The sequence below is a fragment of the Harmonia axyridis genome, chromosome 6 (assembly GCF_914767665.1).
Source record: "Harmonia axyridis chromosome 6, icHarAxyr1.1, whole genome shotgun sequence".
Taxonomy (NCBI): Eukaryota; Metazoa; Arthropoda; class Insecta; order Coleoptera; family Coccinellidae; genus Harmonia; species Harmonia axyridis.
Genome location: NC_059506.1, coordinates 23,195,545 through 23,214,759, shown reverse-complemented (window position 1 = coordinate 23,214,759; position 19,215 = coordinate 23,195,545). Strand labels below are relative to the sequence as shown.

At 33.9% G+C, this 19,215-nt stretch overlaps 1 protein-coding gene and 1 long non-coding RNA gene across 2 annotated transcripts; both read right to left on the bottom strand.

The window, feature by feature from the left end:
• Positions 1–236: 236 nt before the first annotated feature.
• LOC123682772 lies at positions 237–1,103 on the bottom strand. Its single transcript, XR_006747871.1, has 3 exons — positions 933–1,103; positions 717–845; positions 237–354 (listed from the first exon to the last, which is right to left on the bottom strand). It is a non-coding gene; the product is annotated as an uncharacterized LOC123682772 (long non-coding RNA).
• Positions 1,104–8,038: 6,935 nt separating this feature from the next.
• LOC123683125 (craniofacial development protein 2-like) lies at positions 8,039–10,871 on the bottom strand. The gene is made up of 2 exons (XM_045622021.1): positions 10,785–10,871; positions 8,039–8,758 (listed from the first exon to the last, which is right to left on the bottom strand). The coding sequence occupies exons 1-2, from the start codon at positions 10,869–10,871 to the stop codon at positions 8,039–8,041; spliced, it is 807 nt and encodes a 268-aa protein (XP_045477977.1).
• Positions 10,872–19,215: the final 8,344 nt, after the last annotated feature.

Below are 19,215 nucleotides of genomic sequence, written 5' to 3'. Positions count from 1 at the left end.
AAAACGACTTTAGAAAGAAACGATTAGCAAAATCGCTGAAGAAATCAAAAATGGCGAATTATCATCGAGGCACGTGATGTTTTTTGGTGGGGGGGAGGTGTTTATTGATACTCTTTCAGCAGGGGCGCCAAAAAATTCTTTGCTTCAGGCGCCAAAATTGCTCTCGCCGTCCCTGTCTATTAGCGTGGAGTCTAGGAATGGGATAAATAAAATCAACTTTTATCGAAACATATATTTAAGATTCGTATAAAATACAATTATAAACAAATCAACAATAGGTACTTCTTTTCTCAGCTGCCAGGTCCTATTTTACGTGGTGTATGGATCCCAACACGGTGGTAATGAGCGGGGCGACTAAAAGAAAAAACAATTAAATTCCAGCTGTACTCGAATGTTTCGCAATTGATAGAATGCATGAATTCGTTCTTCCAAAGAATTACTTCAGATTGAAAACAATTTGGTTCATTATTCCCTTATGAGAGAATATACAAAAATTCAGCTTTAAATGGCGCAGAATCAAAAAAAGATATTGACATTTAGTTGAAAGAATTCAGTCGAAAATTCGATTGATTGTTGGCAGTTTTTGAATTAAATGAAATTCCAAAGGGATAATTAATTGTATTCTTAACCTAATATTTTATTTTTGATCAATTGACATGTTGAAATATAGATAAGTGAAAAAATTATAACTAACCAGTGGTTTAAAATAAACTTACCGTCGAGGCCTCCTGGGGGGACTTGGTGGCTCAACTATCCCATTCGCCTTCTTCTGATTCCTTAAACATTTTTTGCAAGTCTGAGGTTGAGGGCGAGGCCCAGAAAAACGGTCAACCAGCTTTTGAAATCTGTGAAAAATAAATGCTTTATATAATTGTATCCAATATTATAAATTTGAATATAACAACAATAACATTTGCTTTAGTTCTACTTACTGTTGAAACACGTCCATTTTATTTCAAGTTGACACAGTAAATTTCAATTCATCTGTTTGCAGTGGAAGCATTGGAGTTCAGTTCTTAACTGGATAGTAAGCATATATAGATAGGTATATACTCAGAGGAAAGAAAAGATAGAGGTGCCCTTAGAAGTAAATAGCGTTGTATTGTAATCAATTGCAACAGTATGATGATAAAGTGAGATAGGACAACAACAAACCTGCAAAATTGACAACTAGAGGGGCGGTAAACATTTCAGTGGCGTAGTCAATGGTTCTCTTACTGCCTCTTATTAAGTTTTCGGTGCTAAAATGTTTGGAACAAACATATGCATATTTCGGCAAATTGTTCATTTGCAATATTAATACGTGGCACCATATTTTGCTAAATTCTCTATTTGAAGGAAACCTACAAATGTTAGCATTGAATTGAGTTTTCGATATCTCACAAATACTACGCCATAGACAAGATATATTCTACGCCTATGGACTCAAAACGTGAACTTACCTATGATAGGTTAGGTTTTCATTTCCGATGTTTTACACACTATACATGTTTTTCGAGTATTTACCATGATTAAAATTAACAAAATGTAACTTAAAATTCACAAACTTGTATGAAATAACGCCGATTACAAACGTGAAATTAAAATGAACAGTTAACCCTTAACGCACCTCTAGTTGACACGTGCAATAACAACAACAGAACCGTGTTGCCAAATCCTCAGAATATTCGCAAAACATCTATGCCACAGAACGGAGAAAAGATTACTTCTTCCTCAGCATGGCAACGCAGTAAATTATAAGTGTTTGTAAACAAAAATGTTATAGCGATGTCAACAAATGCTATAAGGCACCTCTATCTTTTCTTTCCTCTGAGGGTATATAGTCCAAGAGGTACCTGAAAAATTGGCAACTGCTCTTATGCGAAAGCAACCCTTGGTGAAAGTACTTATTATAAATTTAAGCATGGTTATATTTATTGTAGTTTCTCTGAATATTAGTCACAAAAGTCGTTTACGTCAATAGAAGTCACTTATACTTCAAGAATGAGTAACGTTTTTTCTTATGAAGACATTTATTTTCTTCTTATGGAACCATTTAGATAAGAAAACTATATTATTCTTGAAAATGTTAAATATTTTAGCTTCCCTGAATATTAGTCAAAAGAGTCATTTTCGAAAATGAAAGTTACCTACCCATACTATAAGCACTTACCTACTTATAAAAACATTCATTTTCATCTTTTGGAACCATTTAGATAAAAAAAAAATTGTTACTCATTAGTGTTCTCCATTATTGTTGGGAATAATAAATCGCTGCACCAAGCCAGCGAAATGCAATTCATAATTGATATTGCTTCAATCCTGAATTTGTAATGAACGTTTGGACCTTTACAATTCGCATATTCCAAACCATAAACTGTTTTTTTTCCTTGAACAACTCATTTCGAAAATTATAAATGAAGGTTATTTTATTCGTAACGACTTACGAGGGACACTATTTATGTATTGAGAATACAAATAATCAACAAACAAATTTGATGCAAAATATTTTCATTGGTTGTCACATTAATCGCCTTTCAGATCTATACACTTTTGCATGCTATTGAACATTCCTTGCAATCAGAAGATGGTAGTTCTAAAAAAATGCGTTCTGAAGGCCTCAACCTCACTTTCGGGCGATGAAAATCGTTGTTCCCGAAGTTTATTTTCAATTTCTGGGAAGTAGAAGAAGTCATTCGGTGCCAAGTCGGGGCTGTGAGGCGGTTTACCTATTAATTTGATTTTTCGTGTGTCAATCGTTGCTTTTGATGTGTGTGAGCTCGCATTGTCATGATACAAATGATTTCGTCGTTTTTGGTTTGTTTCTCTCAATTTACCGAAAACTTCAGGCAAACAAATAGTTCCATACCATTCTGAATCGATGATCTTTTGATTTTCAAGAGCTACAATTGCCACAGTAGCAGTTTTCGTGAAGAAAGACGCCACCATTAGCTATTTAACGCTTCGAGAATGAACAAATTTTGTTGACTTTGCTTCACTTTGAAACACCCAAACTGCTGACTGGCCGTTCCTTTCTGGCTAGTATGCATAAATCCACTCGACTCGTCACCTGTGACGTGGCGATGTTGTATACCGCTTTGGATGCACCACAGTCGTATTTCGAAGTAATTTCACGGCAACAATCGACACGAGCAAATTTTTGAGCTTCATTCAACAAATGTTGAATCCAACTTGCACAAAACTAACGAACACTCAAATCTTCGTGCAAAATCTTATTTATGCTAGTCATACTAATGCTTAAACATCTCTCGATTTCCTGATATGTCGCATGATGATCTTCCCCAATTAGTTTTCGCACAGCATCAATATTTTCCGGCACAACGACGTGTTTGGACAACTTTCTTTGAATTCGTCTGTGAGCGAACTACGTCCAAGTTTGAATTCAGTCATCATCATCATCATCATCATCCTCAGCCTTCACTAGTCCACTCCTGGACATAGGCCTTTCCTAATTCCTTCCAATGCTCTCTATCCTGTTCCTTCCGATACCAATTTCAGCCCGCTATCTTCTTTATGCCGTCCGTCCATCGTAGTGGATTCTACCTCTTCTCCGTTTTGTCTATCTTGGTCTCCATTGCACGATCTTCAGTATCCATCTCTCATCCTTCACTCTTGCCACATGACCCGCCCACTGCTACTTCGATTCTGCAATCTTCTCCATTACGTCCTTGACCCTGGTTTTTCTACGAATTTCCTCGTTGTTCACTTTATCTCTAAGTGTTATCCCTAGCATGGCTCTCTCCATTACTCGTTTCATCACTCGAAACTTGTTTGCATAGAATCGTGTGATGGCGACCGTTTCCATCCCATATGTTTCAACAAGAAGAACACAAGCATCGAAAGCTGGACGTCTTAGGTTTAGGGGTACTTTTATTTCTCATAATGTATGAAAGCTCACCGAATGCAGCCTAAGTGAGTTTTATTCGCCTTGATATTTCTGTAGATTTATTTTCTTTTCCCAGGGTTATGGCATGACCCAAGTAATTGTATCCGATTACATTTTCGATAACGGTGTTGAATAAATGGTTCTGTGTGATTTCTGCACTCATTATTTTTGTTTTCGTGATGTTCATTTTCAGTCCCACACTTTTGGTCTCCTCATTTAACTCCTGGAGCATTAACTCGATCTCTTGGATGTCATGTGATAGCAGTACGATGTCGTTGGCGAAGCGGAGGTGGTTTGGATATATTCGTTTAATTTTGATGTTATTGGTCTTGGTTTCGTCATAGACACATGGAGGCAGGCATTTTTGTAGATGTTTTCAATTACAGTCCATTCAGGAATTATTGACATCGAAGTAGGCCATGAACGTGTAGTCGCGGCTTTATTTCTGGGTACAAAAATATCACTAAAAATTGCTATGGTTCATCATAGAAATAACCAGTTTAAATTATTTTCATCATTTTTGTATCCGAAAGATCCTGAATTTTCGAAATTACGATTATTACGAAGGGACGCATACAGTCATGATTTCATAAATTGAAATTCAGATTATATAACGTAAAAATATAGTGAAATGCTATCTCATTTCAAGGAAATCCAATGAAGAGATATCTATTCATTTAAGAGTCGCCCATGAAAGATCCCATTGAAGATCATTAAAATATGCATATTCCTTTTCACCTAAGGCTCTTCAAAAATTGTTGCATTACTGATGGACACTGGGTACCAACCTGCTTGCAAACTTCTTATCAAATAACTCTTATGGATCATTTTAACTGTGGTGTCTAAACTGGTGAAGAAAACAGAAAAAACTGGTTGATAAATTTAAATAGTGTATAGAAGAGCCATATCATCAGAAGACAGAAATAAAATTCAAAGAATCCATTTAGTATATGAAAAATTTTGACATTAGTCACTATTTATTGAAACTGTTCATGACATGAATGATTGATTAAACTTGTATGAAAAATATAGGTACTATTTGTACTCGAGTTTTCTGTTTTTTATTGAAATGCTTTTATACTAGTTTCTATTAAATTACATATATTATTTTGCCCATAACAGCTTTAACTCACTCACTAAAAGCATTTTTGCATGAAATTATTTTTAATTTGTGAATTTTATTGCATTCTATTATTATCTTCAAGTGGGTAAGAGGTGAAAAAATTCTTGAAGTTACTCTTCTGAATATATTTTTCAATTAAATACTCTGTAAAAATTCTATAAAGCAATTGGAATTTATTAGATTTTTGGATTACTCATTGAAGAACAAAAAACAGATATAACAATACTTAATTTCAATATAGAATATAAATAAACTATTGATGCAATGCCAAGACTTTGTTTGGCAATCCAATTATAAAATAATTCTCTCTTCATAGATTTATATAATCCTCATGATCACCACTGTCAAAACAAAACATCCAGGTAAAAATCCAAATATCCAGCATTCATAATAGTGCTCCTTCTACTTTTACCCTTGAATATACTTGAAAAACATTTTGTTTTCTTTCTAGAGTCCACTGTTGAATAATTCTGGAATTTTCAAATAACCAAGTTTCCTCCAGATAAATGAATTTCACATTTTGTTGCAAATATCTCTGTATTCAGTATAAAATCGTACTCAACTTATTATATTTTTCTGTTTATCAATAAGAATTTTCCCTTTATTAACTGTTTTGAACTTGTAACCAATTAAGTTTATGTAATGTTGTCTTTGATTGATTAAAATCCAGATGCTTTTTGGTCAAATTCCATCCAGGCTGATATATTGGTTGCTTTTGGCTCGGCTTTTGGTAACAATCAAATCATTCAATGATTCTTTGAAGGTGAAATCGTATTGCACAGGTTTTCTTTCACTAATAATTCAGGTTGTAATGACTTGCCTTCTTCTTTTTTCAAACAGTACTGTGAGAAATACTCAAATAAACTAATGAATGTGTGTTTGAAATTGATACAACTTTTAAGTTTCAAAATTTCTTCGATCAAAACCAATAACACAAACAAACTGAAATGTAACCTCCTGTCAATGACATTTCCAATGCCAACCCGAAATCTGCAATTCAAAATGTTACTGAATGAGCCAGTACCAACTTAATTTCGATTTTCCAAAGCCACCCGGGATGTCAATAATTCCTGAATGGACTGTATAACATTATACCTAAAGTCGATGCTTGCGTTGTCCATAAATTTTAAAATAGATCAAATTTCAATTGAGTCGAATAATAATAATAATAATAATAAAGGTCTTTATTCAATTAATTTCAATGAAAACAATAACCAACTCTCACAACTATAGAAATAATTGAAAGGGCGAGTCAATGAAAGCCATATGAACGGGTATGTTATACCATAGTATAAGGAATATACTATGGTTATACTCTACAAACTTTTCAATGAGTGTTCTGACTGCCTGCAAACCAGCCTGCTCTACTGGTTGATATGAGTCAAGATTAAGTTAATCTTTTGGTTATAACTTTTGCAAATAGCTTATAAAGGTGAGATAACAAACTGATAGGCCTATAGTTCTCTACATAAGTTGGGTCTCCCTTCTTGAAAATTAATATGACCTCCGCCTCGAGCCAGCATATGGGCAGTTTTCCTTCCTAAAGACACTTATTAGAGTTTTCGGATACACTCCTGCAACGCAGATTCGCCTAATTTGAGCATTTCTATTGTTATTTTATCTTCGCCAGGACACTTACCGTTCTTCATTTGTTTTAGTGCATTTGTTATTTCTTCTATTGTAATGTCTGGCAAGTCTTCTGAGCCATCGGATGTTATGCCTGCCACTTTCGATTTTGAAACACCCTTTGAAACGGTTATAAATGACCGTCCTAGTGCAATAAGTTTCTTAAATCGTTTGGACAAAAAGTCATCCATATGGTTCACCGATGGATCAAAATCAGAGAGGGGCAGTGGCATTGGGATATATGAGCCTAAACTGAGGATCTTTAAAGCCCTGAGAAGTGAGCCCTCGATTCTACAGACTGAGATACTGGCTGTTCATGTATGCGCTCAAAATGAACCTCAAGGGGGCGCATATCTACATCACCACGGACAGCCAAACCACGCTGAGAACCCTGGAATCGTGTTGCCCGGGGTCTCTGCTCACTTGGAAGTGCCGTAACACCATAAAGCAACTGGCCAGAGGCAATAAAGTGACTCTACTATGGGTACCAGGGCACTGTGGGGTTGAAGGAAATGAAAAAGCTGATGAACTTGCAAAAAGTGCATCAAGGTTAACACTTGCTGGACCTGAGCCTTTCTGTGGGCTAGGAAAAGACCAATATAAAGCTGTGGTCCAGCTATGGGAGTTGAACAACAGGATAATTCACTAGACTAACACTCCTAGACTTGTTCAGGCAAAGAAATTCGTGATGATTTCACCTACCAATGCCAAAAAGCTCTTGAAGCTGTCTCGAGTCGAGATTCGGGTGATGGTGGGACTGCTGACGGGGCACTGTCGGTAAAAACATCATTTGTACCGTATGTGAAAGTCAGCAGACGAGATTTTAAAGCGCTGGCGATGTGGATCAGAAGCAGAAACAGCCAAACACATGGTATGCAATTGTCCGGAGCTGGCTGGCTTAACAACCATTCATATGGGTAAGCCGGTCCTGGATACCAGAGAGGTAACGGCCAAGGTCCCTAAGAAGGTTGTCAGTTTTATTAACGTCATTGACGACCTCCCTGGGTTTCTATAAATGAGTAGGGCAGAGAACAAAAGATCTGCATGGTTGCAGTTCCCGGAAGGCTTACCGAACCAAAACGACCCCAGTTCAAATAATAACAAATAAATAAAAAGTCTTCTGAGCCGACATTCAATATTTTCTGGATTCATTTTATTGAGGTTTTCTTTGTGGTTGAATAAAGCGGTGTGTAGAATCTTCTGACAGTTTCGGCTATGTCTCCCTTCTTTGTATCTATCGTGTTGTTATCAGTCTTTATTTTCACCAATTTCGTTCTTCCCCTTGATGGTCTGGATCTCAACACTCTCATATATCCATTTTGTTCAATAGTTCTCTGTATTACTTTGGTGTTGTCCGTTCTATTATCCTTCCGTATTTGTTTCTTGATACTTTTGTTTAAATTTCAGTATTCTTCTGTGTGTCTTCGCAGTCTTCTCCTATTGTTCATGAAATTCAAGGAGTTTATTGATAATTTACTATTGGCAGGAGTTCTATTCCTGCTGCATATATTTTTTACGCTAGTATTGATACTAGATTCTATGTTCTGGACTATTTGATCCACGCTTAGATTTTCGTCCAAGATGACAGCTTGCAGTTTGTTCTCTAACTCCTCTTGGTATTTTTCTTTATTCGTTTCAAGTTCTTCTGCGGTGGGAAAAAAAGTTTTCCGGAAAAGTCTATTTCTTTCCTTCTGCAAATCGAAGACGAAGTGGACTCGAACGAGTATATGGTCGCCACTGGTGTGTATTGTATTGAGTACCGAGACGTCCCGACATACTGTTTTGGTATTTGATATTATGTAATCAATTTCATTGTTTGTGATACTACCCGGGCTTCTCAAGGTCCATTTTCTTTGTGTTGGTTTTTGGAAAAATGTATTGAGGAAATATAAATTTTCCTTGGCTAAAAAGTTGAGTAGCATTTCACCTCTTTCATTCCTGTCTCCCAGTCCAAAGCTGCCGATGTTTTCTGGATCTCCTTGCGTTCTCTGCCACAACTTCGCATTGAAGTCACTGGTGATGATTAGAAATTTTGCCTTTGATATATCTTTGATAGCTTTTCTGCCTCCTCGTCTTTCGACGAACTGGTTGGTGCATATACCTGACTTATTGTACTGCCTTGACTAGTGTGAGATTCTCTTTAAATCTGACAGTCTCCTTCGGAATCACCCTGTATAATAATGAAAATCCGCAACCAAGATATGGCTCACAGTTTCAAATTATCATTATTTTTTTCAAAAGGAGAATTCATATGTTGATTGATTACGCTGTTTTGCGTATATCAATTGAAATCATTGCAGAGGACAAACAAAAATTTCATTGCAATTCAAAAAGTCATTCACTCTTATCACATAACACTTTATCACTCAACTCAACGTTATTCATTGGAAAATCATTTCATAGGTTAAAGACAATTTATGGAAAAACTTGAAAAAATCGTTTTTATTCAATGAATAAACATAAGAGAATAACAGTAGAAAATGGTGACAAAAACATTCAAAATTGTTTTAATCTTTTTCCTTCAAAGTTTTCCCCTCGATAACCCCTGAGAAAACAAGTACTATACTAAAGAATAAAATTCGATAATAACAAAGGTCATCATTGGGTATCGAAGTAAATATATTAAAATAAAACTAAATGATGTTGGTACATAATGGAACGAGAAGATGAGGTTGAGCTGGTACAATAAAAGAGACTTTATGTTATTTTACATGTTATTAAGCTGCATATAAACCCTCCCTAAGTTGATGAAACTTTACCGAACATATTCAACTTTTATTGAATTTGCATTTTTTCGTTGTATCTATATTTATTAACATACAAAAGACTGCTTTTAACTGGAATTGAAATGAAAAATTAAAAGTAAAAGCATAAACAATATAATCACGTTTTTATTGAAGAATATAATAATAAAAACCAATTTACAATAATCGTAAATAAAAATATGATAAAATGAACATTAATACATCCCCAAAATACCAAGGCATGTAAACATGTTTTGTTTGCGCTTTGTATAGTTTTTAAAGTAGCAGTACTACTGGATTAAAGATAAATATTAAGTTGGTGAAATCAACAATTAGGAAACAGAAGAACAAGTCATCAGTTAGTTTTTCTGTTTGTAATAAATTTATCATGACACAATTTAACCAAGCTTATTACAAATGTATTACTATATATCCTACCAAATTTTAAATAAAATTTTATAATTTTTTTTTGCAGGTCGGTCACACCATGGGATAAACGAAGAAATAATATGGGTCAGCATAGGAATGGGAGTAACAATTGCGATACTCATAACAATAGCGCTATGTTATATAATGAGGGAAAAATGTATAGCAAGAAGAGAATACTACATAACTGCGTGAAGAACAAAGATATTCGCTCGTTCGTCTATTATAAGAATATGGTGATGAAGAAGAAAACGCCAAACCACCTACTCCAATTCATAGAAATTCTTCAGTGACGACTTCATTATATTTCAAATAGTTTAAAAAACAAAATTTATGAAATTTTATATGAGAATTATATATATATATATATATACTATATTAATCAATTTCACTTCCATTACATTGTTTTCAATGCTGTAAAGTTATTGATTTCATATAAATATGGAAGAAGTGAGGAATATGGTAGAAGAAATGTAATATCCTAATAATATACAGAATGGTCGAAATAGTGATGTACAAAAAAATGAATTCCTCATACCCAGGAGTATTTGAAAATACCCCATGATTTTTTGTAGTTCTCGAGTTATAATTTATTTTTTGACATTTTTATGTGATGGATTTTTGAATGCTCTTGGATTTGATGGCCCAGCTTTGTTAGTTATGGATGTTACAAAAACCTTTCCCTTTCGAATGACGAATCGTCTGTCCAAAGTATTTTAAAAATAATTTTTTCATTTTAATTTACTATAAAAATTATAAAAGATTAAAATTAATTTTTAATATTAAATTATGATTCGAGGATTCTTGACCTATCCACATTCGAAGACCGATTACAGGGAATAATAACCTGTTAAGTACCATTTTCAATATTTTGGATAGCCTAGGGACCTACTAAGTTTTCTAAACAGAACCTATAGTAACTCTTTCTTGAATTTTCAAATTGAAGTTGAAAATTCGAGTCTATCCCACCAAAACTTACATTTTTCACTTCGATACTTTTTTGAATAATTTGAGAGAATGTTTGAGAGTTCATTATTTTACCGGTGAAAGGAAAATTTACGACCATCATGTCAAAAAAAAGACCTCAAGCAATATATGAATTTTTGAAGATGATGGGGTAGATTACCTTGAAAAAATTAAAAGTATATAACTGGAAAAGTACAAAAAAAACGCGTAAAATACATTGGGTACCCTCAAATACCCCTGATGGGTATGAGGAATTCCGATTTGTCGATCACACCGTGGAATAAACGACGAAATAATATGGGTCAGCATAGGAATGGGAGTAACAATTGCGATACTCATAACAATAGCACTTTGTTATATAATGAGGGAAAAATGTATAGCAAGAACAGAAAACTACATAACTGCGTTAAGAACAAAGATATTCGCCCGTTCGTCGATCATAAGAATATGATGATGAAAGAGAAAACGCCAAACCATCTACTCCAGTTCTTCAGTAAAGACTAGATTCATTTTATTTCAAATGATTTAAAAAACAAAATTTATGGAATTTTATATGAGAATTATATATATACTATAATAATCAATTTCACTTCCACTACATTGTTTTCAATGTTGTATACAGAATGGTCGAAATAGTGATGTACAAAAAAAAATGAATTCCTCATACCCAGGAGTATGCATAGGAATGGGAGTAACAATTGCTATACTCATTACAATAGCACTTTGTTATATAATGAGGGGAAAAATGTATAGCAAGAAGAGAATACTACATAACTGCGTGAAGAACAAAGATATTCGCTCGTTCGTCGATTATAAGAATATGGTGATGAAGAAGAAAACGCCAAACCATCTACTCCAATTCTTCAGTGAAGACTAGATTTATTTTATTTCAAATAATTTAAAAAACAAAATTTATGGAATTTTATATGAGAATTAGATATATACCATATTAATCAATTTCACTTCCACTACATTGTTTACAATGTTGTATACAGAAAGGTCGAAATAGTGATGTTCAAAAAAAAATGAATTCCTCATGCCCAGGAGTATGCATAGGAATGGGAGTAACAATTGCTATACTCATTACAATAGCACTTTGTTATATAATGAGGGGAAAAATGTATAGCAAGAAGAGAATACTACTAAACTGCGAAAAGAACAAAGATCTTCGCCCGTTCGTCGATCATAAGAATATGGTGATAAAAAAGAAAACGCCAAACCATCTACTCCAATTCTTCAGTGAAGACTAGATTCATTTCATTTCAAATAATTTAAAAAACAAAATTTATGGAATTTTATATGAGAATTAAATATATACTATCTTAATCAATTTCACTTCCACTACATTGTTTTCAATGTTGTATACAGAATGGTCGAAATAGTGATGTACAAAAAAAAATGAATTCCTCATACCCAGGAGTATGCATAGGAATGGGAGTAACAATTGCTATACTCATTACAATAGCACGTTGTTATATAATGAGGGGAAAAATGTATAGCAAGAAGAGAATACTACAAAACTGCGTGAAGAACAAACATCTTCGCCCGTTCGTCGATCATAAGAATATGGTGATAAAAAAGAAAACGCTAAACCATCTTTCAGTTCATAGAAATTCTTCAGTGAAGACTATGTATATTCATTTTATTTCAAATAATTCAAAAACAAAATTTATATGAGAATTATATATATTATATACCTAAGAAGAACAGGCATTGACAATGCTAGAAAAGTATAGATGCAATTCTTAGATTACTCCTCACTCAATGTATATCAGACCGGTCACTGTAGAGGAGATCAGTGAAATAGTTGGGAATCTCAAGAACAAACAATCGGTGGACATTTATGGCTTGAATACTAAGGTCTTCAAGCAGATTTACCCGATGATTGCTGGCACACTTTGTGACATTTTTAATTCCTGCATTGAGCAGGGTAAATTTCCGCGGAAACTCAAAATGGCAAAAGTGGTTCCGATACATAAAAGGGACAACATCAATGATTGTGCAAATTTCCGCCCAATTTCGGTATTGCCTATCGTCTCCAAGGTTCTTGAAACAATCATTAAAGTTCGACTGGTTTCTTTTTTGGACAAACATCTTATCCTTAATAATTCCCAACATGGCTTTAGGTCGAACAAATCCACTATAACTGCTGCTATAGAGCTTATAGAGAGCATATCAGAAGCACTGGACCAACATCTACATCCAGAAGTTCTAGCTTTGGATTTGAGCAAGGCAGTCGACTGTGTCATAAAGGAAATCTTGATGGCCAAACTCGAATATTATGGAATAAATGGTATTGATTATAAAATCATTGACTCTTATCTCGGTGACCGAATACAGATAGTAAAGTGGCAAGGTAGGAACTGTGATAAGAGAAGCATTGATGTGGGAGTCCCACAGGGATCTATACTGGGACCGGTGCTCTTTTTGTTGTACGTGAACGACCTGCCTGCTAACGTTTCATGTCATAAATCCTTTTTATATGCTGATGACACAACCATCATAAATTGGGCCCGAAATTATGAGGATCTAGACCAACTGAGCCATGAAACGATGCTCCAAGAGATGGTTTGATGTCAACGGCCTTTAACTGAATGCTGAGAAGATGCAGAGCCTGAAGTTTGATATGAACAGGCAAGAAAAGGGAGACCTTAAACTATTGGGTATAACTTTTGCGAACGATCTAAGTTGGAATAACCATATATTGATCCTGACAAAAAAATTATCGACGGCTCTATATAGTATGAGGCGTATGAGGACTATCTCTACGAAGGAAGTTTGCAAACTTACCTACTACTCGAACTTCCATTCTGTCGCTACTTACGGGATCCTCATCTGGGGGTATAGCTCTGGGTTGAAACAGATGCTCCTGAAACAGAAAAAAGCAATAAGAATTATATGCGGAGTATCAGGCACTACTAGCTGTCGAGGTCTTTTTAAGGAGGAGGGTATACTTACCGTGACGGCTGTGTTCATCTTGGCTTGCCTCAAATACTCACATGGTAAAAAACACGGTTTCAACGTAACTGGGACGTTCAGTCCTACGATACTAGGCGTAGAGAGGACTTCATAGTCGGATACCACCGAATGGAGACCATTCAGACCGCTGTAAATTGTTGGTGTTTGAGCCTCTATAATAAGATACCCGACCGGCTTAGGGAACTGGATCAGAGGTTTTGCGCAGAAATAAAAAAAGTCCTTCTGGAGAATACTTTCTACACCCTTCAGGAATTTCTTGATCATTCGTTCTGACAGATGTTTGTTTGTCTTTCTTGTTGAGTGTTGTAGCTTGTTTTATATGTATAATATACTGCTGTGTATTCGTTTTTCTTTCTATATGTATATTTGAATAAATTTTGACGTGCCATGTAATATACTTGTTATAATGTTATCTTTTGATGGCGAATAAAATTATTATTATATTAATCAATTTCACTTCCATCACATTGTTTTCAATGCTGTAGAGAGGTCCATAGTCGTACCAGTTGGTAGATTGTTGAATGCTCTTAGTATTTGATGGCCCAGCTATGGTAGTTATAGATGTTACAAAAATCCTTCCCTTTCGAATCGCGAATCGTCTGTCCACAGCATTTTAAAAGTACATTTTTCATTTCAAGTTACTATAAGAATGATGAAAAGTACAGAAAATAATTTTCACTATCAAATTTTGATTGGAGGATTCTTGACCTATCCACATTCGAAGATCGATTACTTTCAATAATTTTTTGAGTAATTTGAAAGAATGTTAGAGAGTTCATTAATTTACGTGTGAAAATAACATTTGATACCATCATTTCACAAAAAAAGAACTGAAAAATACCCCCTGCAAAAAAAGATATGCATATTTGAAGATGATGGGGTAGATTACTTAAAAAAAATTTTAAAAATAAATATCTGGAAAACTACAAAAACCGCGTAAAATACATTGGATATTTTCAAATACCCCTGGTTATGAGGAATTCCGATTTATTTTTGGGCGTCACTATTTGGACCATCCTGTGTAATACATTTTTTATATTTAAAGAATCAACTAAGAAATGTATGATGGCAACTTAAACTGAATTATTTAATAATTACTTAAGGTAAAGTGAAAAACTGGAATATTTTATTTCCTTGTACAGATTGCAGATGAAATTTTTATCGTTTTCCAAAATTCGCTCAACGAATATTTATTTCCTATGTCATATTATGACCTAAGATTCCAACTTCCAATGTAAATTATCGGTATTTTGAAAATAATATTTGCTCATTTTTCAAATGAATAAAAGAACTCAAATGTTTATAACACCTACACCAATGTATATTCTTTTTTCTTGAACCTACATATTTATATCGAAAATACAACTTTTCGGTGACTATTTTTTTTTCAACTGAAATGTGTTCTTTCGACAACTGTATGAGATCATAAACTTCAAGCATTTGAAAACAAAAAATCAAACGAATTGTATGTCCATTAGTAATGATCTCTTAAATGTTAGATGATTTAGAAAATGTAGAAACTTGTTACCTATATTTATATATTTTTGAAAAAATAAATTTTGTGGAGGATTATCTTCAGGAATTTGCTCATAGGAAACTATTTAATAAGATATTATATTTATTGGAAATTCTACATCTCTGGGTATAGTATACGCAAAGTCACTTGGAGTAAGCTGAATATTTCGTTTATACTAGGATTGTCCAAGTTTCGAAAAATTTCTTTTGGGGCCAGTGAATTTATTGCCTAACAATATTTTCAAATAAACCCCTGTAGGATTACACGTATGCCTACTTATGCGTTTCGTCCCTGGCACACACACCGGACTCATCAGTGTGACTTTGGTATATTTGTGTGTGCCGTGTCACAGACGCTTGGGGAATTTATTATATCGGGAGCCGCCGGGACTCGAACCCGGCACCTTGTCGCATCTCGGTGAGGGAGTCTACACTCTTAACCTCTAGGCCAACGAGTGCTGTGTTTATTGTTGTTATGTGGAGCTTTATGAGCCGCCACACCCCGGTACTTAGCAGATCGTGGTATGCACTTCAAAGGGACATCTATGGCCAAGCGTTTTTATGGAGTAGTTCAAGTGACTTTGGATATACTATACAGTTTGTTACTATTGAAATTTATGTTGGATGCTCGTGATAGATCGAACAGAAGAACAATTAATTTTAATACTTGCAATTATATTCGGGTAATAATTCAGAAGTTCGTGTTCTTTCAATATAGTTTTGAATCAATAATAAAAAACAATATTTTCCTGATATTTATTTATATAATATAATTATTTGGTCACAACTTCTTGAATGTTACTTTTTCCAGAAGTTCCAACTAAAGATGAACTGAAATTTTCTAAAGTTAGATATAAAGAGAAATTCAAAACAGTACCAAAGTACCAACACCAAAGTATTTCCATTTATTGTTAATTTATTAAAACCGTTTTGGCAAACGCTTCGTGACCGATTTACAGGACATTGAAGTCATTTTTTTTTAGTTTTCTATAGTTAATAAGATTCAATTTGATACATAAATTGCGTTTTTTACATCATCAAGTAGGCCGAGTTATTCTATAAATCTTCAGTGAGTTATTTTTTCAAGCTTCAAGCTCTTTTTTTTCCCAAAAAATTTTGAGCATCTGGCCAACATCCCTTATGTTCGTTAGAATTCTTATTTTCAGGAAATATTCAAGGAAACGTGTGATTTAGATCACAAACAAAAACTTCACGGATTTTCGTTTTCATTGTGATTTTTTAGAATTTCAAACCTCAACATTTCAATGTCAATACTTGTTTAGATACTTTTGTGGAGTATTTTTTCAAAAATGAAGTTGCAAGTAGCTACTCTGCTTCGATTGGTCACAGTTTCATAAGGGATTTAGATTTAATGAGAATAAATAAAATTGAAGTTTATACAAGCCATAAGTAAATGAAATATCCTACAAAGTACCCACAAATTATATTTAATGGATCGATTAAACTTTACACTTTACAAAAAAAGTATTTGCGAAGGTTGACATTTCATTTTGAGATATCCAAGAATATTATATCTTGAAATATCAAGTAAATATTATTAGGTAAAATGCCTGTTCACTTTTTTCATTCGATCTACTGAATATAAAATCTCTCGTGATATACCTAATACCCTTTGTATTATATTGTGTTCTTCCATTCACTAACTCTCTTTATGATTCTTTGTCAGTTTTTTGTTAATTTTTTGTATTTTATATAAGATCTAAACTGATTTTGGATGAGTATTTGTTGACATGACACAAAGAATCAAGAAGTGGAGTTTTGAACTCTATCTCAGTTTCATGTCATTGGTTCAGATTGAACTTTTCAATGAAAAAATACCACTTCAAGGGTCTTTGTAATGGGCCTATTTTTGTCCTGGTGTGTGGAGTGGACCAAATAATAATTAAAAATAGATAAGATGATTAGGAGATAAATATTGCTATTCATATAGAAATGGACAAAGTCAATTGTGTCTAAAATCGCCCTAATACTTGTAAATCAATAGAAAATTCAAAATTGAGTTATTTACTTATTATTCCCAAAACTTTCCTTCCTTTGTTTCAGTTTTGAAAAGTGGTTTCAATAACATTGTTTTTCGCCACCTGTTGGCTTGTGGTGAAACTTGAGTGGCTCTGGTAAGTAGGAATCTTTCTTCAATATCAGTGTAAATCACAGAAAACTAAATATATGTGTAAATCATAGACATAGAATTATTATTATAGGTCTATGATGTAGATGGACTCTCAACCATAGACATATTCTTCTTCCGGTGCCTTCTCAATTTAATGAAGGTGGCGACAATGTCGGCATATTTATTGCGACCCATAGACATTATATGGTCTAATTTTTGATTGGCTACCGGTTTTTATTCAAAAAATGGGGGCTTTTTGTGGAGATAAGGAGAATAATCTTTCCGTTTCAAAAGTGTACGTTGAACTGCCCCAAATTGGGGCGCTAGTGTATCTAGAGGGTGAATTTGATATGAAACTTCTTGTTACCCTCTGGCCTCTAGCTACACTAGCGCCTTCTTAATTCCTTTTCCGCTGAACACTTTCTCAACACTTCTACCATAAGAGATTATTTTCCTTATCCCTCCATACATTCTCCGTTTACATGATTTCTGGAATTAAATCAAAATGTAAGGCCCATTTTAGTGAGGAAGTAAGAAAATTTCACAATATATAAATATATTCGTTATCTGAGTTAAAGCCTCCTCAGAAAAAAAAATAACTAGTAGCTGAATCACTTTTTTGTCAACCTGTATAAAGCGCGCATTTTCTAAATAGTAGATAGCAATTACAATTTTCAGTGAAAGATTAATTCAGCTATTTGTGATGTGACTGTATCATTCACTAAAAACCTTCAATTTGTTATTTATTTGTATTTGGTATACTTTCAAATGGAGTAATGAATGTGAAATCCTAAAGTTTCTTTTCATTATAAAACTGGAATGTGTGCAATACATAAAAAAATGTATGATCTCGGTATTCTATACTACGTTGATATCATGTATGCCTATATTAGAAATAAAGCCATATTATTATTATCATAACGTCCTTAAAACGATTTGGTCAGTGAAATTGAGAAAAAAATCATCAGCCTTTTTATTACGATTTTCATTCAATACCCCTATGCTTAAGCCCTGCCCCATTCGCCAATTTTAGACTAAATTTGAACGAATTGTAGTCCATGTGTTTCAACAAATCACATCCAAATTTTCATTCCAACCGAATGTGCACTTTCGAAATTAATGGGAGACAAAATTTCGAGCGGCTATATTTACGGAACAGATTTTATTCATTAACGCACTTATCCGCGACATTCAAGATCCGAACCTAGCCTCTGTTTCATGTTTCTAGCTCCTTCCGTTCAAAAGTTATCGTGTATAGGGACTGTTGTCAGCACTAAGTCAAAAATTTATCGTTTGAGACCATTCCCGGTTCAAAATTCGTACCAACAGATCAGACCATTCAGACTAGGTTGAAATTTATTTTATTGATGTCAATAAATCATTCTTATGCCGAATTTTAGGATGATCGTATTATCCATAGAGTAATAAACATATTTATTACTCTGAGGTATTATCAGAATTCCTTATCTTCATTCTAGATAAAATAACCGACAACGATTACATTATAATATCACATCTCGTATAATGCATTAGATATACCATGCTTTTTCTTTTTATTTTTTTCAATAATCTTTTTAAAAAGAGTAAAATATACTAGTATTTTTATCTGGAAAGGTGATCATAGTTCATTGTGATCTAATTACAAAAAATTCGGAAAATATAGAGACATTGTGACGAATCGATAAAGCAATCGGTTCGAAGAACTAGCTCATTTCAGATTTCTTACAGTTGAAAATTCAATAACTAATCAGTTTATGCACTTTATTCTATACAAAACGAAATATAGACTGTAATCAGTTCTTGTAAACAAAGCAAACAG